The following is a 24,234-nucleotide window of genomic DNA, read 5'->3' on the forward strand; positions in this document are numbered from 1 at the left end:
AAGTCACATGAAAGTAAGTCAATACAGTTAAATAGCAGCTAAGAAAAGGCAAAGAACCCAGCCTGAGAGAGATAGACACACTGAAAGAGCGAGCGACTTAATCAGCCAAATGATATCGGCCTAGTTTCTCAAAGCTCCATCCCTCATTAGTGTTTAGAAATCACAGCAAATCCTTCTCAAAGTGGGTGCTCTGTGTTCATCAAGCATCAAATGATGACCAGTTACTTAATGAGAGAGAGAGAGAGTGGAGGGTGTTAGTCAAAGCGAAGAGGAGAGGAAAAGAGAATAAAGCCGGTAGCAGGGTTAACATCCATAATCCTCATACTGATGGTGAGGCAGCTACACGGCTAATCCTTTCCGGATGTGCGAACATACTTATTATACTGAGCAGCTAGCTTCACATGCAGACAACAATGATCGAGTTGTTTCGTACTGGGAAACTACTGTGAATCTCCACAGGAAGTTAAAAGAAATATGTCACGACTCTTTGGAAGTTTGAACTTTTAAGCAAGAGCAGCTCGATATTGGGTGGCGGCTAGAAAAACGTCACCATCTTCTTCAGTGTGTGAATGCACAATAAAAGTTTTCTTGGCTACCAATGGCTTGATTTTGTGCTGTTGATATTCAGCCTGATATGATGCACAGTGTTACTGAGCATCAAACACACAGTTAGTTCACACTCTCCCACACGCAAACCCATGCACGGCACAGTCAGGCCGACGCACTCTCATTGCCTCCCAGCTGCCTTTGTAACATCTGCAGCTCCTGATGCACCTCAGCCAGGGAGAAACCCACTCCCCCATCGCCCGGGTAACGGGTGCGCAGGGTAGCGGGGTGGGGATGGAAGGGCAAAGGTACCCTCTGGGTGGAGGAGGAGAAAGAGGAGGAGGGGGGAGGGTGGAAGGGGGCAGAGGTGAAGACTGAGGCTGGAGCTGGGAGGAGAAGAAGAAGAAGAAGAAGAATGAAGCACAAGAGTGAGAAGAGAGACACAGGCAGGAGGAGGCGCCGTCAGGTGAAGGTGTAAGAACGCGACAGAAAAGTAATTCACGTGAAGAGACTTCTTTCACAGCCTGGGCTACGCTCAGGAGCCCACTCCTACCTGTCTGAGCCTGCACGTCGACGGGCCTGTGCGGCGAGCTGGGGCAATGCATGCTGGGGCAGCTGAGGCAGCTTCTATGGGATGAGGTGACGGATGGTACAGACGCATGATGTGACACGGCGCCACTGTGGGAGTGGCAATCTGGAAATGAAAAGCAGCCTGCTGTCACACTAAAGGAGGCGACGGGATGGAACGCGTGCGTTTGACCTCAAACCACGTCTGCGTTTAAAAGCATCACACTAGGCCAGGACTCTTTCTGATATTTGAGAAGAAGAGAGGACATGATACTGCACAGGTCATGAGATAAAAGCCGATAGCTGGATTCAAAGTGTAAAGCTGGTGTTATGCCGACGACGGGTGTCACGTTCTCACCTGTGGCGACTCTGGTGCACGTCCGAGTGTCCTTCTGGCCGAGCTCGCTGGCAGCGTCCACGTCGGAGCAAGGATCCAGGTCCTCGTTGGTGGATCCGTGCTCGTCGGACACATAGGAGATGCGATCCGATTGGTCGGTGGTGTCGGAGAGGGCGTGGCTGCTGCTGGGCGTGTCAGAGCGCTGATGCTGGTTTAGTTTGGTGCGGAGAGACTCGATGACCTTGTCTTTCTGCTGCAGCTCCTTACTGAGCCTGGAACGCGCACACACACACACACACACACACACACACACACACACACACACACACACACACACACAGATATATATACTATTCATATGTGGTTTAATTATCAGTGAAACTAATCCATTTACTTTCTTCCAGACCACATTAACTCAGTGCAACCCATACATGTACATTAGAAAACCTGTTTTCTTTAGGTTTTCTTTCCTGGACCAGCAGGATAAATGTGGGTGGGTAGTATTACTCCTCCCTCATTTCCACCACTAAGTTGCCTTTGAGCCAATAAGCCCTTGACACCCATCTGCACAAAATACATTTTGGTCTTAAACATATCGAACAACCAAAATCTTTCTCTTTCCATTCCCTGAAGCTAAATCAAATAAATTGGGTGTTTGAGAACCACTGATGTAACTGATCAAACTTTTCAAATGATGTACCGTTGGACCAGTTGGTGCAGAGACCCAAATATCCAATATACCTGACACGGGGTAAAAGTGCCGACTCACGCTTTCACGAGAACAACATCACACCGACGTGATACGCGTGAATGGAAAAATAAAAACTAGAAGGGCAGACGTAGCGAGGAAGGATGGAGGGGGACGAAGACAACACACTCGCAGCAGCGTGTCCCCGACAGCTGATTTAATTAACGGTGACGTGTTGGTACACAGATGCTGAGGTGGAGGTCATTCATCTAAATCAATGGCCAGCTGATACACACACTGACAACACACACACACATACACACACTCACAAGACGAGAACAACATCAGAGTCCACCTACAGTACTTTTCCGTCTTTTGATGTTCACATCACATCACAAACTGTTGTGACCTAAAATGCAGCAGACTTTAAGTAAAAAGATGAATAAAATACTTGTTTGTGAGCTTTGTGTGGTTAGCCTAGCTTAGCATAAAGACTGGAAGCGGGTGGAAACAGCTAGACTTTTACCTTCTTTTTTTTTAAAATGGTAAACAATTATGTTTAAAAGTTCTCCATAAATAAGCTATTATCAAGGACATTCCACGAGGTAGGTTTTTTTTGTGTCCGTCTTACTTTTGGAGTTGTGTGAGCAGTGCCCTCCTCTCCCTGTCGGTGAGTTTCTTCAGCAGCAGCAGTTCTCTCTCCTGGGCCTTCCACTCCCACAGAGAGAAGGAGAACAGAGAGTCTCTGTACAGCGGGCTGCTTTTCGACAGCATGGCCTTCCACAAAGGAGCCATCAGGCACCTTTCGGCCCCCTGTGCTTCCCCCGGCCGTCGGCCCTCTGCCTGGGCTACTGACTGGCCATCCCTCCTCTCTCTCTCTCTCAGACTCCTGGGTCGTTTAAGCTTTTCTCCGTTGCAGTTTTTCCTCCCAGCAGTGTCTCCAGAGGTAACCGAGCGTGGCTCATTAGCTTAGCAGGCTGAGGTCCTGACCTCAGTCTGTGTGAGGCAGCAGGTACAGTGGACAGGCAGAGCGGATAAAAAGGATGGATAAAAAGGATGGAGGGATGACTGGGCGTGTGAAAAGCAGAGCAAATCCTCAGATTAAGTTCGGGCTTCCCAGGGAGATAGATGTTGGTGGCTTCCTCCACACACACCTAGACACAGATCCTGGGAGCGTGTGAGCTGTGGACCACAGGTGGTAACCCAAATAAATCCCAAATCAGATTCTAAGGGCACAAAGACGAGCATGTGGAGGGGGCAGACTGAAGCAACAGAACCAGAAAAACAAGTGTTGATTCACACAGCGGATTCAAAGGATTTGACGTCCAAACGTTGATGTAGATCCAACCACAGCGGGTCAGTCAGATGGTTTGATGACAGGAACAGCTGTCAGCAGAGATCAAGAAAAGTGAATTCCCTGTGCAGCTCAGCACAGTTTTGAGATGCAATCCCACCAGCGTGCGATGAAATGAATTGAAAAGCTAAAGTAGAAACAAAAATATGACTATAATTAGCTGTGTGGTGAGCAAAGAACTGAGGAAACTCTGGGTCTTCCTCTTTTTTGTTGTTGTTTACAACCCTGCTAAATCTCTCTCTTTCCTGTTGCCATGTCTCCGGTCCCAAAATCAGCCTTTTTTTCCAATTGAAGTCTTGAATAGTGCACTCAAAGGAAAGGCTCTTAGTACCACTCTGGACAGAACCTATCCCACCAGCGAACGCAGCAGCTGCAGCAGCAGCAGCAGCAGCTGCAGACCCTGCAGGAGAGATGTTGTGAGGAAAGAGCAAGACGCAGAGGGAGGAGAGGGATGTGCGGATATCAACGGACGTCCGGATCCCCAGGGCTCGTGCGTTCACGCTGCACTGCCCATCAGAGAAAGAGAGGAACGGGAGGCGAATGAATGATCGTCCACAAAGCAGCACTTCCTCTTTCTTCTGCTTGTTCGCAGTCAACCTGCAGAAACAAGCGCGCCTCCTCTCTGGCGCAGGAGTGAATTCATAAATAAGAGCGGCTCTTCTTTACAGGATTTGTCAAAGAGTTGAAAATGATTATTATGATGTTATTTATTTTAAAGTGTCCCACGTTGGAAAAGGAAGCTTTACACCAGAAGGAGAGATTATATCCAGCTTTAGCTTGCAGAAAATCCAAGAACAAATAGTAAGTAGGTGGAATGGCAGATCAATTCAAGTCAAAACTGCATTATCCTCTGTCCACAAATAAAAATAAAATCCAGCTTTCTGATGAGATGCTCTTACGTACTGCAGAGCAGTGCTGGATGTGTAAGCACCATGTGCTGCTCCCGATACGCTGAAGCAAGCTGAGGCTCTCAGTGGAGCTACGTCCTGCTGCTGCTTCCCCTCACTCGCACCTCCTCCCTCCCTCTCTGCGTTTAGCTGCTCATGACCTATTTCCCTCCCCATCGGAGGTCTTAATAACTTAACCTGATTAGAGGCCATGTCAACATGCTTGGAGCCCAACGCAAGCAGCAAAAGCCTCGGCAGCATTTTTGGCTCTGCTTCCAACCGGTTTTTTTTTTATCTCTCCGTCCGTCCGTCCGTCCGTCTGTCACACACACACACACACACACACACACACACACACACACACACACACACACACACACACACACACACACACACACACACACACACACACACACACACACACACACACACACACACACACACACACGATTATGTTCACTGACAATGTTTTTTTTTTGAAGATGTTGATCTTGTTTTTTTACTACTTGCTTGTGTTGTACTGAAAACCAATCAATGGCAGACATATTCTTCAAAGTGTTTTCTCCTGATTATGTCAATGTAATAAAAAGTAATTTAAGTGGCATCCCATGTCTTTCAAATGCGCTGTGGCAGATGAGTCGTATATGAAAACAATTTTTATCGGGACACCCTGTCATGCACTGTGTTTATACATACAATATGTCTCACACACACACACACACACACACACACACACCCTGTACGTACACTCAGAATCACAGTCTAAATGTGATGGCTGTCAGACTCACAGTAAACACACTCGATAAATCTCCTTCACATCTGGTCGGCCATCTGTGCTGCAACAACATGATGTTAGATGACTGCAGGCCTCTCTCTCTCTCTCTCTCTCTCTCTCTGCCTCTCTCTCTCTCTCTCTCTCTCTCTCTCTCTCTCTCTCTCTCTCTCTCTCTCTCTCTCTCTCTCTCTGCCTCTCTCTCTGCCTCTCTCTCTGCCTCTCTCTCTGCCTCTCTCTCTCCGGTCTCTCGTTCTCTCTGAGGGAACACTAATTATTCAGAGCATTGTTTATTTGTGGGGTTGACCCAGCACTCAACCTTTCTATGGTCCAGCTTTTGCTTTTGTTTTAGCATGTTTCAGCTCATTCATCGAAAAACCGTATGGGCTTTCATGCAGTAACTGCCCATCATCTGTCAGCTATTTTACCAATATTTTTATTCAAATTGAAGTTGATAAATAACGATTATTTTTCCACCTTTCAGGCAGCCTTGTGACTCTTCTCATCGAACCCGGGTACGAAAATCAGAGAGCGGCATTAAGAAGCAGAATTAGACGTGTTGTAAATGACTGAACAACCAGGACGTTCGTCGGCCACAAGCTGCGCTTTTTGCTTTTGCCTAAAAGAGACAGAGACACCTTTGAAATACTTGTAAAAGAGTCCCAAACATTCATGCTGAGGATTGTTTAGAATGACTGTTCTTACCCAGTAAGTCCTCCAGCCTATTGCATTTCCAAAGCAATTGAATGCTTCACCACCTTGAGGTGCACATTCCCCTCCTCCGCTGCTGTCCAATCAAATACACAGTGTGACATCACTTACATCCAACACCAGACACACGTACACCTCTCAGCCAGCTCAGGAGTTTGACTGATTTATCAATAATATAAAGATATTGTTTAGTTGAGTTTGATAGCAACATTATATCATTGTTTCTTTTGTCCCACACTAAGTATGTTGGTATGATGTTCATTCTGTATTAAACAAAGATTGTTTTGTTCCTCTTGTGTGACTTTGTTTGTCCTGGTCTCACTCGTGCTGTCCTTTTGTTTTTTTTCTCTTCTTTTGTCTCCTCTTCTTTGCCGTCTGCCTAATTAGCCGCCCGATCGACCGGACAGTTAAGGTCCTTGCTGGGACATCAGCAGAGCCCTGCTGGGCACGACTCCCCAGCAGGAATTAATGAGCTGGATGGGTTGGATGAGTGTGTGGTGGTGGTGGTGGTGGGTGCAGGGCGGCCCAATCGTGGCTCTGCCCCGCAGGACTTTATGGTTTTGTAATGCAGCGCCGTCAGAGCCGCTGACTTCACGAGGTGCTGAAGGGCCCAACGAGACGTCCTGCCAGCTGCGACGACCAGCAGCGGGAAAAAAAGACTTGGGATGGTGTGAAAGGAAAGAGACGCGTGAAAGAAACCAAATAAGTCGTGTGGCACAGAGGCACGAAGATGTGAGATAAAGACTTTCTCAGATTATTATCTCCGATGTTGTCTGCGGTTAACACGGGAATATTCAGTTTGACTGACTCTTTCTTATCGCACAAATACGTAGTCATTGTTCAGTCCATGTGGGTTGACGCGACATATGTTGTGATTCTCATTTCAAGCAAACCGTTTGCTGAAGTTCAACCCGACTTTGTGTCGTACAAATCACGGCATTCGCAATGACAACAGGGAAACGTAGAGATGTTCTAAACAGGGAACGATGACCACAACAAGGCGCGGGTCAGCTGACATAAGAGGCAGCCGAAGGCGTCACTAAGTTTCTTCATGTCAGCCTACTAGCTGTTTGTACTATAAGAAGATATTATAAGAATTAAAGAAGCCCACGGTCTCTGAGAGCCAGAAGGTAATGAAACACTGAAGTGTATTAATTGACCTTCTGTTTCTTCATTATTTCCCCTCTATCTAATTTTGATAGAGTAGCAATTTATCTCTCGGATTTAAATGTCAAGAAAGAAACAAATGTCCCTTCAAAGTGCGTAACATTACACCCTTCACATTTAAAACCAGGTGAATGGAGTCACTTAGAGAAGAGGCTGCTGTCTAATTACTACTGTCTACTGACTAATGTCACAGAACTCGTACCAACTCTATGCCTGAACTGACACTGAGTCGACTGAGTTGTTTTTTGCGTTTGAAACATTTTTCTAAAAAAGTATTCAAAAACTGCTTCTCTATCAATACTGCCAAAGAACTCATGAGGGAGTGCATCTGTGTCTTCCTGTGTGTTAGATGACTCTCCAGCCCCTCATGAATTACCCAGTTATCTCTGTCATTAACTATCCGGTGAGGTCATCGCTCATTATCGAGAGAGTCTGATTAATTGGCCCTGAGGAACAAACGTCGGCCCGAACGTCACACACCAAGACTTTCCATTGACCAACATGGAGCCTGCTGTTACGCAGAGCTCCAGAGAAGCAACACACAGGAACAGGCAAACACAGAAACGACACACACACACACACACACACACACTGATGAGTAGTGTTCACTGACCGGATGGCGAGCAGCTCTGTCTTCTCATCTGGATCGTCAGGATGATTTCCTGTTGGAGATACGATTACATCCTTTGTGTTGCCATATCTAATTATATCTCGGCATGTCCGTTACATGAAGTGAACCACTCACGTCCGCTGATCTTTGCGCTGACCCGCTGCGCCAGAGAGCCGCTCTGAGCCAGCTGGTCCCTGAAGCTCTGGCCCATGTAGTAGTCGATGTCGTTGGCCCTCAGCAGCTCCTCGAAGGCCTTGGTGGTGTCTCCCAGGTGCTGGGTGAGGATGTTGCACACGCCCCGACCCTCCCTCAGCCGCTGGCGGAGGTGAGACAGCTCTCTGGCCTGAGCCTGGATCAGAGTGTCGAATTTACTACGGAAAGAGAAGAACCGACATGAGTTGCATATTTTAATATTTTAATACAATTTCATTTTGGTCATAATAGACTATTTAAATCCTGCACTGCTTCAGTCAGCACAGTGTCATTAGAAATCATCTTCATTTTAGACTTAAAAAAAATGAAAATAAAAATAATTCCAATAAAGGATTATTAAAAAATGTTTTCTTTTGTCTAGTTTAGTTAGTTGGTCGTCCTGTCTGAAGATACTGTAGCTCAATGTGCCATTTGTGATGAATGGATCACTGCACAGACTGCGCTGCACCAGGGAGAGGCTGACAGAAACTAAAGTTATTCATGTTATAGATACATTTTTTCATCATATGTCTCCTCTAATCAAAAATATGGAACTTATTTCCAGCTGTTTTTTAAATTTTTTTTATTGTAGTGTCCTGTCACTCACCCCGGCCAGGTGGCAGACTTTAAGTCCTCGCTGACCGACTTTTTCCCTCCTTTCCTCAGCTGGTCCTCCAGTGCGTCCACGCGGGACACCAGCTCCCGCAGGCCCTTGTCCTGGTGAGGGTGTCGGGGCGAAGCCAGAGGGCCTCCGTCGGATGACTGCCAGCCCTCGTCCTCCTCCGCCCCGCTCTGGGAGGGCGAGGCCTGGAAGGACCAGTTGACCTTGCGCGGTGTGGCGGGCCCGCAGTCGCTGGAGGTGGAGAGGGACCGGAGGCGGCTCTGAAGCCCGCGGATCACTCCCTGAGAGCGGGACAGCTGGGAGCGAAGGTCCTCGACGAGGCGCTGGAGAGATGACGTCTCGTCTCCGTCTCCGGAGCTCTGGGTGGCGGTTTTAGTGAAGGTGGAGCCGCCGCCGCCGCCGCCGCTGCCGGCAGGCCACCACTGGGAGCCGCAGTCCAGAGACGTGCACATCTCCAGGTCATCAAACTCTGTCAGGGAACAGCAGCATTAAGCAAAACTATTAAACTGTTTCAAAGGGTGTGTTTTTGACTTGATGTTTAAAGGAAAGTATGTACAAACCACTAAGTATGTTAATGCACAGACGCTGCATTCCACTGTCACTCTCCTTTGCTTCCCTCTAGTGTTTGTATGATGCTACTACAACTATTGATTTTGTATGTTTCTCTTTGCAAAGTCAATTTGAAACAGAGTCCCCGGAGACAGCAAACAGTCCACTGGCCCTCCTGTAGAGAGTCTCCAGCAGTCAGACGTACCTGGGCTGCTGGCGTCTTCCCTCTCGGCCTCGTTCTCACTGCGGCCGCAGGTCTCGTAGCCCATGTCCTGCAGGTCCACCTGGACCTGCTTACTGTCCTGCTGCACTGCCGTCTCCGCTGCAGAGACACAGAAGGAGGAGGAGATGCAGCTTTACACCAGTGTGTTTGCAGTCGACTATTTTTTGTATAACTGCTGATGTTCGTTTTGCTTATTTTCCTCAACAGATGTGTGGAGCGATAACAAATGACTGACACAACACATAACACTTCAAGTTCAAGCCATCCGTCTGTCCACTCACTGAGCAGCTCCCTGTAGTCTTTGAGCTGCTCGGCCTGAGCATGCACCGTGGCTTCAGACACCATCAGTCTCTCCTGCAGCTCTTTGCTCTTCTGCTGCAGACGGACCTTCTTCTCGGGCGTCACAGAGGACACGGCGCCCTGCGGCTGACCGGCAGGCAGCTCGCTGTCCAGGACATCCTGGACGACAAACAGGAAACGACACAAAGAAAACACTTTTGTTAGATGGGCTTCATGCGCATCGACAGTTGTTGTCCTCTGTGGAGCGAGGACCTGCCTGTTCTACGAAGCAGCCCCCGCGTACCTGTGAGGAGTTGGCGAGCAGGTGCAGTGACTCGGGTCTGTTGGCTCTCTGCTCATCACTGGTCTGGATGTTGGTCTGCGACAGAGACGGCTCGCTGTCCCAAACGTCCCACATCTCAGAGCTTCCCTCCTCCTCTTCATCCTCCTCCGTCCCTTCTATGGTCACATCCAACACCTCCTGCTCATCACTCCGTTTACTGTCGGGCTGCGGGCCTTCACTCAGCTGATGCCTCAAACCTCCGTTCTCTGCCTGCAGGCTGAACAGAGCTTTCCTTCAAAGCGGACAGAGAGAGAGAGAGATGGAGGGTTAGAAACAGGTTTAATAGAGAAGTGTGGCGTAATTACCTCCGCCATGGAGATTATGTATCCGGTTTGGTGTGTTGGTTTGTTTGTCTGTCTGCAGGATTGCGGAAAATCTGCTGGCCCGATTTTTGTGAAACGTGGTGGAAGGGTGTGGCGTGAGCCATGGGAGATCCCATTCAATTTTGGAGTGGATCTCAATCACGGGATGCATACACACACTGTTTTTCACTTATGGAAACAGCCTTGGCGGCTGTGGCTCTCAGAGTGCCCTTCGAGTGTTTTTGTCCGTCTCTCAATACTCTCTCGAGACTTCCTGTCTGTGGCTCCGAGCCAAACGTACACCTTTATAAACACTTCACAAATATATAGTTGTATGATTAAAAATAGGCTCAGTAATTTCTGAAAAAAGCTGGTCACTGTAGTTTTTTGTCAAATAAACAGGAGGAAGTAGTATTTTCGCTCTTTTTTGCTAAAGTGTGTGTGTGTTCATGGTGATGAAGGAACATGTTACCCAGTGCTACAGTGTTGCCCGTTGATGTGTTTTTAATGGACGGGTACACACACACACAAACAATACTTGTTAGTAGGATCCATTCAGCCTTATCGTCATCGTCTTACCTCATCTGTGAAAGTGAGGAGAAGCCGGCCTTCTCCAGTTGAGCCTTCAGCTCTCCCAGCTCTCTCTCCACCGCCCTCTTCTGCTCCACCAGCTGCTTGACCTCCGTCAGTCCCTGGCCTTCAAACAACAGGTCCTGGGACGGAGGCTTTCTTGTACCTCCAGAACCCTGTTGACAGAACGGTTTCTGAATAATAAGCTAGGAGCCCCCCGAGGTGCAACTCACTAAACGAGCACAGCCAAGCAAAATGACAGTTCAGTTATTGAATCCATAATTCTTAGTGAAAATGGACCAGAGATCCAAGATCAACAATCAATGTTCACAGCAGCTTCATGCCTCATAAAACGCCAACCCTCAGACATAAACCGGTTTCCTGCCTTCGGTTAGTTTGAATTGTTGCACCGAGGCCTCGAACAAGAAGTTTCAGAAGGAATGTTAAGATATTTTGAGTAGACTTTATTCACTGTATGCATTTGGTGATTAAGAGGTTAAAATAACAGACTATACGCTGGATACAATACACACAAATGAACTGAAGGAAAGCTGAATCTTTCTCAGTGATCCAATGAGAACCAGACACATGAAGGGTCAGAATACAACTTCACAAGTAAAGAAATAAGGATTGTGTTCAAGGAAATATCCCAACAATTCTATATGAATAAATAAAGTGTCAGAAACTACAAATGTATCTTAATAGATAACTATTCAAACTAAAATCCTCATCCATCACTCTTCTGGGATGATAAATCCACCCCTTCTCAGACTGAATGTGGAGTTTATTATGGGATGTTTGGCCTCCATTCCCTTTAAAAAAAAAATAAAAAATTATTCAGACGCTTGCATCAAACATATTCGTACCTTTGTGTTGGCCACGGACTGGACCCTCAGCTTGGACTCCTCCTCATCAACGCTCTCCGTGCACTCGCTGTTCAGATCATCATCAGCCTCGTCTTCATCCTCTGAGCTCAGCTCTACGCGAAGCAGGAGAAAGTGTTAGATCTCTACCGTCACAAGAACTTCTTTTACATCTCACTCAACCTCAGGTTTCTGTTCACTTTGCGCAATTCCGCAACCATTCTGCGGTGTCACACTGTCAGCACTGAGCAAAAAAACATCTGTGTATTCCTGAAACAGCTGCTCATCCAGATCAGCCGACATTCTCCTCTTTTCATCAGGATGTAACTTGGAACAAAACATCCGCTACGCCGCTGAATTTAACATCGTACATGAACGTACGTATGAACAGCTCGCAGTTCACCGAAACCAGGATCGTTCTGTTTTTAAGAACTTCAGTTCTCAGTGTGAAGGCACTTCAGGAACAGAATGGACCAATAGAAGGGATGGATCTGGAAAGTTGAAGATATTTAAAGCGGACAGGATTATGGGTAATCCAAGCCATAACTGAGCTATGAACCATGCATGGCCAAGACCTTTCTTGAAAGTCCTGTTGATGAAGTGCACTATAGGCCTGTCTCTAATGAGCATCCTCGGTGCTATATTCTGTTTCTAGAACTATGTTACCCTCCACGCTTCATTACCACGTGGATTTGGTCTCATATCAATATGAAATTTTAGGGCCGTAGAAACCACTGAGGCCATGTCCTCAGTATAGTTTCTGTGGGTTTTCTTTATCCCATTACACACTAATTAGTGTTTTTTTTTTATTTTTTAATTGGTTTAATTTATTGGAATATTCGACAACATTTATCATATATGTTTTAAGCCAAAAAAGATCAAAGATAAATTCAAGTAAGATGAGGGGAATTGATGTTTCTCCGTCAGAACTGCTTCACTATATACAGTAACAGGGTGGTGAATTTATTTATTTCATTTCAGACAATCACGAAAGGGCAAATATAATTGTGAAATGAATAAGTAGCATGCCGGTTGGGAGACCGGTCAAAATGTTCTTCGGCAAATTTGAAATGAATGTTTTGAAAATTCTCAATATGGCCCTATTAAGTTTGCAAACTAGGAATAACCTGATGTTTTGTACGCTCCATGAAGTGACATTGAAGTTGGTGTGAGGTGTGTCGTACACAGAGAAAGGGTCATCTTGTTCCGCTACAGTACAGGAAGTCATAAAACATGGAATATATTCTGAAGACTTGTTTATTGAACGGCTCAATTACATGTAAAGGTTTGAAAATGTATAAATAAAATATAATATCTGCACTACAACAGATGTGGCAAAACCTTTTATGGAGTGTGCGCAGACACACACACTTTACATTCTTCCGCTTTACGAGAAGATCAATAAGAAGAAAGAAGCATTCATACTTACTGTGCTGCAGTGTGACACTCGATTGTGTGATATTTGTTCATTTTGAATGACACAGATGGAACCGATGGTTGTTGAATTGCACATTGAGTCTCATTAAATCACAGAATCACGCTTATATTAAAACATTAAACATTTTCTCCATAAAGATAGCTGTACAGTAAGTATACATATTCATAATCACATAAAGGCAATGTGGAATGTGCTTATATTTTCATATTGTTTAGTGAAACAATGTGAGTTGTTGTTTTTTTGCAGCACTCAGAAACGGGATCATTCAAGCTGCTGAACGTGCAAAGGCACCCACACACATCCACGTACAAGGTTAAATATGCTGGCATACGTAAACACATTCATAGCCCCATTGAACAGAGTGAATTATGCTTTGAGTCATACAAAATAGAAAATATGCTTCAGAGAAAGCAGTCTTTCACGTTAAACTGCACCGAAACAGTTACAAAACAAATAAATAAAACCTCGCCATCATTTAGGATTAAACCCAGATGAGTTAACGTGAAGAGCTTTGTTCCAAAATGACAAAATTATTTTTGAAAAACAATGTATATTATTTACAAGAATGAATTATTAAAACAGAAATAATTCAAAGACTTTTCAGAATTGAAGTCTGAAGATTGTGCAATCGGGTTTAATTGATGTGCGTTTTGATTAAAATCAGGAAAATTAGTTATTAGTATTTATCAATAATTTTATGTATTTTGTATGATTCAATATTTTTGTTGTATTTTGGAACAGGACCTCCACCACTCTGTTTGGAAGGTAGCCATTTCCTTCTATACTCCCCCCCCAACAAGCTTTTTGTGCACAAGCACCTAAAATAAAGCTACTGATTACAGTCATGATCAGTTAGAATGATACTGAACCAAAATGTCAGCCTCTTCTTGCCTTATTATAATATACGACATTATATTGGGAACTTAAAGGACCAGTGTGCAGGCTGTAGTGATAGCTAGTGATGAATACCCCTCTCTTCCCCAATGCCTGAGAACCACTGTGGCAGTGAGAGGCCCTCACTAGAGCCAGTGTTGGGTTTGTCCATTCTGGGCTACTGTAGAAACATGGCGGTGCAACATGGCGGACTCCCTGAAGAGCACCTGCTCCGTATGTAGATATGAAGGGCTCATTCTAAGCTAACGAAGACATTGATTCTTAGTTTCAGGTGATTATACACTAATTAAAACATATATACAGTATGTTATGTTTGAGTCAATATTGAACACAATGCAATAATTCAAAAGGAGGTCAAACTAAATCATGCCGCTTGTTAAGGGGGATTTAAACTGCTACAATGAACTTATTATGGAATGAACGTTGAGAAGTGTTAAGAAGCGTGCAACAAATTAAATTCAGTGCTATTTACACCCACAAGGTGTTAAATCTTGTTAAATCTTGTTAAATCAGTGTGAACACCACCACCACAGCAGCAGGACACTCAGAGCCCCACACCACAGCCACGGCTCCCCGATGCCGTTACAGATACTGTCCCATGTTTCTCTGATGCCCACCTCCAAACTCGGGCTGCCTGCCGTTGGGCCGCTCTCGGCCCAGGATGGCCGGGGTACCGTCCCGCTGGACCAGGCTCTCCCTCAGCTCCTGGACCTCCTGGGTCAAACGCTCTAACAGCGGGAGACCGGAGGGCTCCACCATCTGCCTCTGGAAGTCCTGCAGAACACGCACACACACACACACACACAAACAGAAGACCATGACATGTACACACATGCATTAATACACAACACAAAATATTGGGTTAATAGAGGACAGAAAGCTGCATTTTAAATCAGCAGAAAGTACTGCCATGTTTTGAATATTGGCTTCTTATATGAGAATAGAAAGTATGAGTATGTTAAAACAAAATTTCAAACATGTAGAAAGATCCGTCTCACTGACCCTGATGATCTCCTCCTTCACATGCAGCGTCCTGCTGAGGGAGTCCACCTTACTGGCCTGATTCCTGCTCAGCCCCTGGCTCTCCTGCCCCCTCCTCAGAGCCAGACGCAGCTCCTCCTGCACCACCTGGAGCTCAACAGCCAAGTCCGGTCCAGAGTCGGCCCTCGATCCGACACCTGAGCTCAGCTGTCTGCGGAGCTCCTGGAGCCTCCCCGTCTGCTCGGTCATCACCTCGCCGAGCCGGCCCGCGGAGTCCTGGAGGGAGATTGGTGTCACTTTTCCCCCCCGTACAACTTTATATTGAACACTTCTACTGAGCTCCTCCTCTCCTCTACCTGAATGTACTGGTCCCTGGAGCTGATGGTTCTGAGGAGATCCTGGACCTGCTCCTGGTGCTCCTGGGCCTGGTTGGTTCGGTCGGCCAGCACTTCCTGGAAAAGGCGGTCTTTGAGCTGGAGGCGGACCTTCAGCTCCTCCAGAACTTCGCTGGGAGCTGATTGGATCTGAGCCAGTATGGAGCAGCGCAGGTCCTGCATCCGAGAGAAGTGAAGAAGAACAAAAAGCATGAATCCACAGCAGGAAAAGACAACAGTGAAGCGTTATTTTTAGCTGCTCATGTGGTTTACATAATCTGGGCTCAGTCAGTCAGCGAAAATGATTCTTCTGTTTCTCTGTCTTGCTTCTTTGATTTATTAAAAGGAACATTGTGGGTAAATAACAAACACAATGGCCACATTACTGACAATATGATCCAGGTTCCTTGAATCTCGAATGGTATTTTCAATAACAGCGTGCCCTTATTTTGAAATTCTGTGACTACACTTATAATTGACAAACACGACACTATGGCCACCGACGCAGTGAAAAAGACATGTTTCGTCAGCAGCTGCATTCAATTTAAATCTGAGGATCTGATTATAACGGATATGTTATTGTTTTGAAGGCCACTTCCTGTCTGTACCTGGGCCTCCTGCGTGCGAGCGTGCAGCGCCGCCTGCAGCTGGCTGATGATGCCGTCTCTCTCTCTTAGGATGCTGCTCTGTCTCTCTCCGCCCTCCTGCTGCTGCCGCTGGACGTTCCTCCAGGCGTCGCACACCTGCTCCAGATGCAAAGCCTTACCACGCACCAGCAACTCCAGGCTCTGACACACACACACACACACACACACACACACGACCAACAATGAGAGGTGGTGTGGCGGCAGACAGAGGGAGAAGACGTTTGATTTGTGCGTGTTGCGTGTTCTCACAGTGATGGTCTCCTCGTTGTTTGACAGGACGCAGCGCTGCCTCTCCAGGTCTCTCTCCTTCTCTCTGAGCAGCAGCTGAAGCCGGCGGGTCTCCTCCTCTTTCTCCTCCACGCTGCGGAACTTGTCGTCCACCGCTCGCTGGGGGTTGGACGGGGGGGGGGGGGGGGGGGGGAAGAAGCATCAATCATCACTGAACCTGACGGGTTAGGTGTGGCCTTAAACCGCAGAGTAGTCCATTTTGAAAACTAGGAGTCTTTCAAAATGGGCACTAAAAGTGTGTTGTTTACCTCCAGAGCTCGGTCTCTCTCCCTGATGCGCTGGCGTAGTTTGTGAAGCAGAGAGTCTCTCTTCTCCTTTGGATCCTCCAACAGCTCACAGTAGTTCTGATTAAAAAAACGAAATAATCAGTCAGCGCACAGCAGTTTAGAATAAGAGTTCAGAATAAGATTACCTGTGTGTGTGTGTGTGTGTGTGTGTGTGTTTGTTTGGGCATCATAAAAACAGAAAAAGCGGGGCCTGGGTGGACCTCTAAACCTTTCTGTCTGTCTACTGGGAAATTTGAAAACAAATACCACATCAGAAATACAGAAACTCATCAGCATCTAGTCCGCGTTTTCTGTTTGGATTCTTTGCATGCTTCACATGCCAGAGTTCTGCAAAGTGACCGCTGTGAGAATCCTGTGAGTGTTTGGAAGTGCTGGTGCAGGTTTATCTAAAAGCCTTAGAGAATCGTGGTTTTCAGTTGTCGGACCTCTACCAGCTGCTCTTTGGTCAGCAGGGAGGTCCTCAGCTCTCTGATGGTCCTCTCTCTCTCCTCGTCCTGCCTCTCTCTCTCCCCCTCGGCCTCCCTCCGCTGCTCCTCTCTCTCCTGCAGGGCCGATCGAGCCGTCTCCAGAGCCAGCTGCAGATCCTGAACGTCGCGCGCACACGTCACAGTAAACGACAAAAGAGCCAAGATGCAGGGCGGTCTCAGACTCGGTAAAAGGAATTTGCAAAAAATTAAAAAAAGATGGACGTAAACCAACAGGTAGAACTAACAATGCAAAGCGGTCGCGCTCCCGTCGTCTCTCACCTGGTTGTGCCTCTCCGTCTCCCTCCTGTGCTGCAGCGCCCCCTGCAGGTCTTTCTCCAGCCTCTGCAGGGCTCGGCTCAGGTCCTCCTGCATCCTGCCCGCCTGCCGCTGCGCATGCTGACCGGCCTGCAGCTGCAGCTGAGCCCGGAAGAGAGACGCCTGCAGAGCCAGGACCTCGCCCTGACCGCGAATACTGTCCGCACCAGACACCTGCAGGGTCCCACGGGCGGAGAGGGGACGGATGTGTGGAGGAAGAGAAAGGAAAGCTTTGATTTTGAATGGTGGTTAAATACTCGACTGAAACCACATCTAAGCCATCCTAATAAAAGATTGTAGACAACCGGAAACAAGTTCTTTCAGTGGCTATGGTGTGAATCTGTGTCATCCTGTATAGTATACAAATAAAGAAGCTCTACGGTGGTATTATTCAGTGTCACGTCATGGAGGACAAACCTGCAGCTGCTGCAGCTGGTTGCGGTTGGCGAGCTCTTTGAGAGAACACAGCATCTTATTCTGTTCCTCAATCACCCGATACAGCTCTGCAGCCTGCCCACACACAAACACACAGTTTAAATATGAAACTGTGCTTTCTTTGTGCGTTTCCTCTTGTGACGCTCTGCTGTGTTCAGTCTTTTCTTTCTCTGTCTAAATCTATTGCTTCTTGACCTCTTTTTCCTGACATTGTTTTCCTCTACGTGTCTGTCTGTCTATACGTCTCTCTACCTCTGTCTCCTTGGAGTTCACGGCATCAGTGATGTTCTGGATGCTTCTCTCCTGTCGCTGGGCTTCCTCTTGGGCCGAACGCAGCTCCAACTCCATCTCTCCGAGACGCTCCTGCAGCTTCTACACACACACAAAGAGACTCGGTACAGAAAGTGTTGCTGTAGACCTGAACGACTCGCGCTCAGATGGCCGAGGAAGTGGTCTGGATTTGGTACAGTAGGGGTGAGGTGTTCGTACCTGGTTCCTGGTCTCGCTCTCTCTGATCTTGGTTTGGAGCGAGCAGACCTGGTCCTGGGCCTTCTGCAGCTCGCCGACACACTGACCTGCGTCGCTCTCATACTGACTGAGCTGGCTCTCCTGCTCATCAATCAGCCTCTGAAAGACAAAGGGACAAATACTCAGTGGTGAAACATTACACACACAATTGAGGGAAAGTGATGTCAGCTCACTGCTGGATGACTTCCTGTGGAAGCGCCTGTTGCCGTGGCAGCATGTTGTTGACTTCCTTGTTTTTGTGATCTGTGTAATGATGTGATGTCACTGTGCCCTTTTTTCTAAAAAAGGAACAATTTTAGTTTGTTTGAAAGACCCAGGAAATGGTTGAAAAGGTGAAATGTTCGTGAGAAATCGAGGACAGAATTCTCTCAATGCGACCGCTGCGATCCACTTCTGTCGGGATTAAAGGAGGGATCACTCAGGTTACACAGGCTGAGGTGAACCTGTGTGCTACATTTACAAAACACGAGACGTCTTATCTTCTGTTAAATCACGAGACAGACCTCTGGTGTAAAAGGGCAGCAGTTAGAGACATTAAAGTCACCAGCATCTTTAAATGCTGCGCAGCCTTTATCCGTGTGTAAATTGCAGGAGTGTAAATCTCCTCATTCACACCAGTGAGAGGTCTTTTGTACAAACTGGCATATTGTTGTACAATAGAGCAATGAACCAACATGACGGACCGTAACAGAGCTGCCTCGTCTCCGCCTGTTCGCTGCTGGCCCACTGAGCCACATTCACGCTGATCATCAACATAACAATAGACGTTATGAACGAGGATCGGCCGGAGAAGAGCCCCTTCACACGGACTGACTGCTGCGGTGCTTGGAGACTGTTCCCATGGCAACGGAAGTGTTGCTAGGGTACAGACGAGGACGAGCATTTATGCTCCCCGAGAGGGTAATCAAGGCAGCGGGTGTGTTCAGAATTCTCCTCCGCGAAGGAGATGAGTGAGACATAAAAACCCAGTGAGATTCGAACTTGTTCAGTCTGGCTGGAGGACGCTCCGCTTCATCAGATTTGTTTTCCTGTACTTTATCAGTTTTTACAGACAGTGAAAACCACCTGGGCATTATTTCATAAGGATGACATCTAGGTTTCAAACCTGGTTTCATGTTCGTCACACAGCCAGAAGTCGTTCGGTTTTAGCCTGAAAAGTAGACTGAAATGCCCTTTTGCTTGTCGGCTGTGACTCAGAGGTCTGGGACCAGGCTAGTTCTTGCTTTTATCACATTTTCAAGGGGCACTATTTTAATTTTTTCAAGGGGCACTCCAAAGAAATGTTGTATTGCTCTTCCATAAAGTTTGAGGACTTGCAATGCAAAAGACATGACAAAAAAAAGAAAAAATCGAAGCCTCAGAGGCTGAGAAGTCCTGACTTTTGGTCTTTTGTATCGGTAAATTCTTAAAAAAGCTGGATCCTACATTTCCCATAATGCAACCCACCATGGTCTTACTGTCCTGTCCTGCCTAAATGAAAGCTACAGATTCAACACCGACAGGATCAACTACTGCGAGGTCATAGGTCAACCAGGTATTGTGGCCACTAGTCTACCTGCTGAAAGCGGAACGGACCGCACTGAACATAATCGTCCAGCCACTGTTCCTCCATCTCGTACAGCGCCGCCTGCAGCTCCTGCTGGGGACACGGGGTCACGATCTCCGGTACGGGCTGGTGGGAGTACAGCTCACAGTCTGCTGGCCCTCCAAAGGGCGACCCCAGTTGGATGGGCAGGGGTAGCAACAGGCCTTGCTCCAGTTTGGTTTTGCTCAGAACTGGGAGCTTGCTGCCCCTTTGGGGCTTCACTGGCCGGTACTCCCAGCCCCTCAGGAGGCTCAGCATCATCTCGAGCCCGGAGACGGAGCTCTCACTCGGGGGTTTGTCCCAAGGAGCGTCCCTTCTCGCTGGAGCCTCCTCTGGACCAGTTTCATCTCTTTCTTTGTGGTTCACGGGAAGGCAACTCATATCCACGGCTGTGTCAAGAGATTCTACGGACGATGCCGGGCTGGGACTCGTTCTGTCACACGTGACCTTATCAGTGTCCAACTCGGTTGAATAGGACTCAAAGGCGACCGCTGTAGCCTCAGACTCTTCAGAGGTTCTGGCAGAATCCTCGACTCCCAGAGTGTCTGTTGAGTAGCGGGTAGATGGACCGCAGGATGTGCTCCTGCGTCCAGCCCTGCGAGGCACCTTACACACTGCCTCGTAGTCGGAATCAGCAACACGGAGCACTGCACAACCCCTGCACCGCCTCGGCTTCTGGCCAGAGACAGAGTCTGCTCCTGTGCACTGGTGGTCGTGATGGGTGTGGTGGTCCAGGGCCGGGTCTTCCTTATCAGCCCAGGATTCATACACCGAGTAAGTGAGATCATCCTGGATCATATTCGAGTATCTTCCATCCTGCAGGTCTGAAAGATCCACCACAGGCGAGTCCTCGGACTCCGCATCAATCCCAACGACCACCACAACGGACCCAGGCGGAGCCAGGCTCCCATCCTCCGCATTGTTCTTCCGGTACAGACCTCCGATACACTGCCGCAGCCGGTCCTTCTCCAGCAGCAGCTTGTGGAGACGCTCCAGGGACAGCGCCTCCACGCGGGCGATGACCGTGTCGAAGCGGTACATGCGGTCCAGCATGAAGGCGCACTTGGAGCAGGCGAACTCCCCGCGGCCGTCCCGGTTCAGCTCGTGGCCCAGGGCGTGAGACAGCAGCACCTGCAGGTTGAGCTTGGCCGCCGGGTGGAAAATCCATCGGCGCTGGTTGCCGCAGAGCTCGCGGGCGCAGATCCTGCACGCCTCCTTCATCTTCACCACGTCCAGCATCACAACAGCACGTTGCAATGAACGGAGGACCAATAATATAGGAGCGCTTCAGAGTCTAGTCAATTTCTTTTGTCGCGTCTAAAAGCAGTCTTTGGATTGAAGGATGAAATCACAAGTGTTCAGAGTGAAGAACCTTTGACTGGACTTTAGTTCAGGTGTGGTCCAACAGTTTGTTTTTTCCCCAGATATGTCTTGAACAAAAGTCTCATTCATCCTTGTACAGAGATGCTTTGATGTTGTTGTCGCTCTTCAGCCTTCAAATGTCAAGTGTTGACCTGCTGTCCTCATGAAAAGTACGTGTTTTTAAGCTTAAGTTGATTGTGTTTCAGACTCCGTAGCTCACTACCTTGTGGTGAGAGATTGCTTTGTCTCCAATCTCAAATCTGAAGTTGAAATGTTGCCAACAGCATAAATCCATTGAACTACTCTGTCCTGAATTAGAAGCGTTAATCAACTTTAAATCAAATGGGCAGAAAGTGAGATTTTGAGTCGAACTGACTCTCTGCATAAAGCATTCAGATTGATCTGAAACACTTTGCGGATCAGCAGTCTAGTTGTCCCTCATTCAACAACATAAATCTCGTCGGATCACGGTGACATGACAACGTGATCAGCAGCGTTAGTTCAGGGAGAAGATTTGCATGCAGAGCGGATGAAGCTCTGTCCTGGGTTGCATTTCACTTCCTCGACGGTTCACTGCAGACATCATGTCACATCGATCCGGGGTTTATTCCCGTCTCAGTGATTCCGGTGAAAGTAACGAGCCCCAGCTAATGTCACTGCAGTATTTTTTATTGTGTGTCTTTTAAATCAATGACGTCTGTCCGCATGACAGCATCTCTCCGCTGCTGCAGCGTGCACCCGTTACGATCCGACACGAACGCGGAAAATAAAACGATCCCTCCCGGTCGACGGTTTTGCGCGTCTGTGGGTTCACCGGAGACCATCCGGGACCCCGATCGGGTTTTCTCCTCACCGGCCTCGGCTCCAGCAGCTGAGGATGGAGGGAGAGGCTGTCGCTCCTCGGGCCGCTTTCAGAACGAGACAACGAGGCAACGTTGACCGCAACCAAAGCTCGTGTGCCTCTACAGATCGCGAGGAGGTCTCACTCCGCAGCTTTAACTAGTCCCATTTTGATACGTTAAGTAGGCTATGTGCTTTGGTAATACTGACATTTTTATAGTGGTAAAAACAAAGAAGTAAAAAATATCTGAAACACAAGGAAATCATGATGCCAAATGCATTATGTTTGTCATTTTGACCCATACGATCTTCTCCTAATTTTGTATTAGCAGTTGTCTTTGTGTTCAAATACGTTTTTAAATCGTGATTTGAATGGTATTATTTCTAGTTAAAACTGACGGCTGATGTATGGGTTTTGTTAATGTAGGCTTTAAATTGCAAACACAACAGGGATTGTAAACATTGAGACATGACTGATGATGAGGCTCAGGTTTGTATTTCAGTTTTCGGTCCCCCGCACCATTGACAGAGTGAGACCTCCTGCAGCCGGGACTGAACCATTTTACTGGAAACAGGAGGGACGCCGAGCCCTTTAATGCACCTCTATGCAGACTCTTTTTAATGCACCTCTATGCAGACTCTTTTTAATACACCTCTATGCAGACTCTTTTTAATGCACCTCTATGCAGACTCTTTTTAATACACCTCTATACAGACTCTTTTTAATACACCTCTATGCAGACTCTTTTTAATGCACCTCTATGCAGACTCTTTTTAATGCACCTCTATACAGACTCTTTTTAATACACCTCTATGCAGACTCTTTTTAATGCACCTCTATGCAGACTCTTTTTAATGCACCTCTATGCAGACTCTTTTTAATGCACCTCTATGCAGACTCTTTTTAATGCACCTCTATGCAGACTCTTTTTAATGCACCTCTATGCAGACTCTTTTTAATGCACCTCTATGCAGACTCTTTTTAATACACCTCTATACAGACTCTTTTTAATACACCTCTATGCAGACTCTTTTTAATGCACCTCTATGCAGACTCTTTTTAATACACCTCTATACAGACTCTTTTTAATACACCTCTATGCAGACTATTTTTAATACACCTCTATGCAGACTCTTTTTAATGCACCTCTATGCAGACTCTTTTTAATGCACCTCTATGCAGACTCTTTTTAATGCACCTCTATGCAGACTCTTTTTAATGCACCTCTATGCAGACTCTTTTTAATACACCTCTATGCAGACTCTTTTTAATGCACCTCTATGCAGACTCTTTTTAATACACCTCTATGCAGACTCTTTTTAATGCACCTCTATGCAGACTCTTTTAAATACACCTCTATGCAGACTCTTTTAACTACACCTCTATGCAGACTCTTTTTAATGCACCTCTATGCAGACTATTTTTAATACACCTCTATGCAGACTCTTTTTAATACACCTCTATGCAGACTCTTTTTAATGCACCTCTATGCAGACTCTTTTTAATACACCTCTATGCAGACTCTTATTAATACACATTTGGGACTCCTGGCGAAACATTAGATCACTTTGTTTGTTTGTTCCTTAATTGATTGTGTTTGCATTTAATTCATTATTTCTCTCAAATCAAATACTCAACAGCATTAAAACACCATTTGGAGTGTTTTTCAATGAATACAACATAGCTACAGGCCTGTGGAACTGCTGTGTGTCCTTTACTGATGTAAACTAACAGTAGAAAATGTGGCTTAGACAGAGCTTCCAATCTCTCCAAGTTGATGCTGAAATATAAAAACAAATCAGGTCTGAAACTGCAGTTTTGCTTTTTCATTTTAAGATGTTATACTTAAAAAATTTAAAATACTTATTTGAAAATCTTTATTAACCTGAAATTTACTTCACTGATAGCATTTATTTTAATTTTTTTTGTCTTTTTACCCCCCCCCCCCCCCCCTTTTTAAATTGATTCTATTTCCACTATTTAATTATTTAATTTTTCTCTTACTGTTTTCACCTGTGGCTGATGATTACTCCCCTGTAATGAATACTGGACACTGAATACTTGTGTTTTACTGGTTATGTATTTAATGTCATTCTTATGCTGATGTTTCATACCTGACGAAACATTGCACAGCATCAGTATTGTGACACATTGTGGGATAATTATTGGTCACCCAGCTGCTTACTGTGCTGTTTATTCCGTCTGTCTGC

At 46.6% G+C, this 24,234-nt stretch overlaps 1 protein-coding gene across 12 annotated transcripts in view; it reads right to left on the bottom strand.

Annotated features, from left to right (window-relative positions):
* Window positions 1-24,234, bottom strand: part of pde4dip (phosphodiesterase 4D interacting protein) — a 72,965-nt gene that overhangs the window by 8,731 nt on the left and 40,000 nt on the right. For 7 of the 12 annotated variants that reach the window (XM_079267360.1, XM_079267365.1, XM_079267361.1 and 4 more), the window contains exons 1-23: window positions 19,792-21,381; window positions 18,198-18,335; window positions 17,961-18,080; window positions 17,691-17,783; window positions 17,238-17,447; window positions 16,917-17,075; window positions 16,453-16,548; window positions 16,166-16,303; window positions 15,878-16,057; window positions 15,252-15,446; window positions 14,917-15,171; window positions 14,532-14,688; window positions 11,586-11,698; window positions 10,729-10,895; window positions 9,809-10,079; window positions 9,507-9,684; window positions 9,208-9,324; window positions 8,439-8,922; window positions 7,775-8,010; window positions 7,643-7,691; window positions 1,472-1,722; window positions 1,100-1,240; window positions 726-932 (exon numbers count right to left, since the gene is read on the bottom strand). In XM_079267360.1, coding sequence (XP_079123486.1) covers window positions 726-932; window positions 1,100-1,240; window positions 1,472-1,722; window positions 7,643-7,691; window positions 7,775-8,010; window positions 8,439-8,922; window positions 9,208-9,324; window positions 9,507-9,684; window positions 9,809-10,079; window positions 10,729-10,895; window positions 11,586-11,698; window positions 14,532-14,688; window positions 14,917-15,171; window positions 15,252-15,446; window positions 15,878-16,057; window positions 16,166-16,303; window positions 16,453-16,548; window positions 16,917-17,075; window positions 17,238-17,447; window positions 17,691-17,783; window positions 17,961-18,080; window positions 18,198-18,335; window positions 19,792-21,060 — 5,224 coding nt within the window. In that variant the 5' untranslated portion in view covers window positions 21,061-21,381. Of the gene's footprint in view, window positions 1-725; window positions 933-1,099; window positions 1,241-1,471; window positions 1,723-7,642; window positions 7,692-7,774; window positions 8,011-8,438; window positions 8,923-9,207; window positions 9,325-9,506; window positions 9,685-9,808; window positions 10,080-10,728; window positions 10,896-11,585; window positions 11,699-14,531; window positions 14,689-14,916; window positions 15,172-15,251; window positions 15,447-15,877; window positions 16,058-16,165; window positions 16,304-16,452; window positions 16,549-16,916; window positions 17,076-17,237; window positions 17,448-17,690; window positions 17,784-17,960; window positions 18,081-18,197; window positions 18,336-19,791; window positions 21,382-24,234 lie in introns of those variants that run through there. The other 5 variants (XM_079267362.1, XM_079267359.1, XM_079267366.1 and 2 more) reach the window with 5 other exon arrangements.

This window comes from Melanostigma gelatinosum, assembly GCF_949748355.1.
Source record: "Melanostigma gelatinosum genome assembly, chromosome: 4".
NCBI classification, from domain to species: Eukaryota; Metazoa; Chordata; class Actinopteri; order Perciformes; family Zoarcidae; genus Melanostigma; species Melanostigma gelatinosum.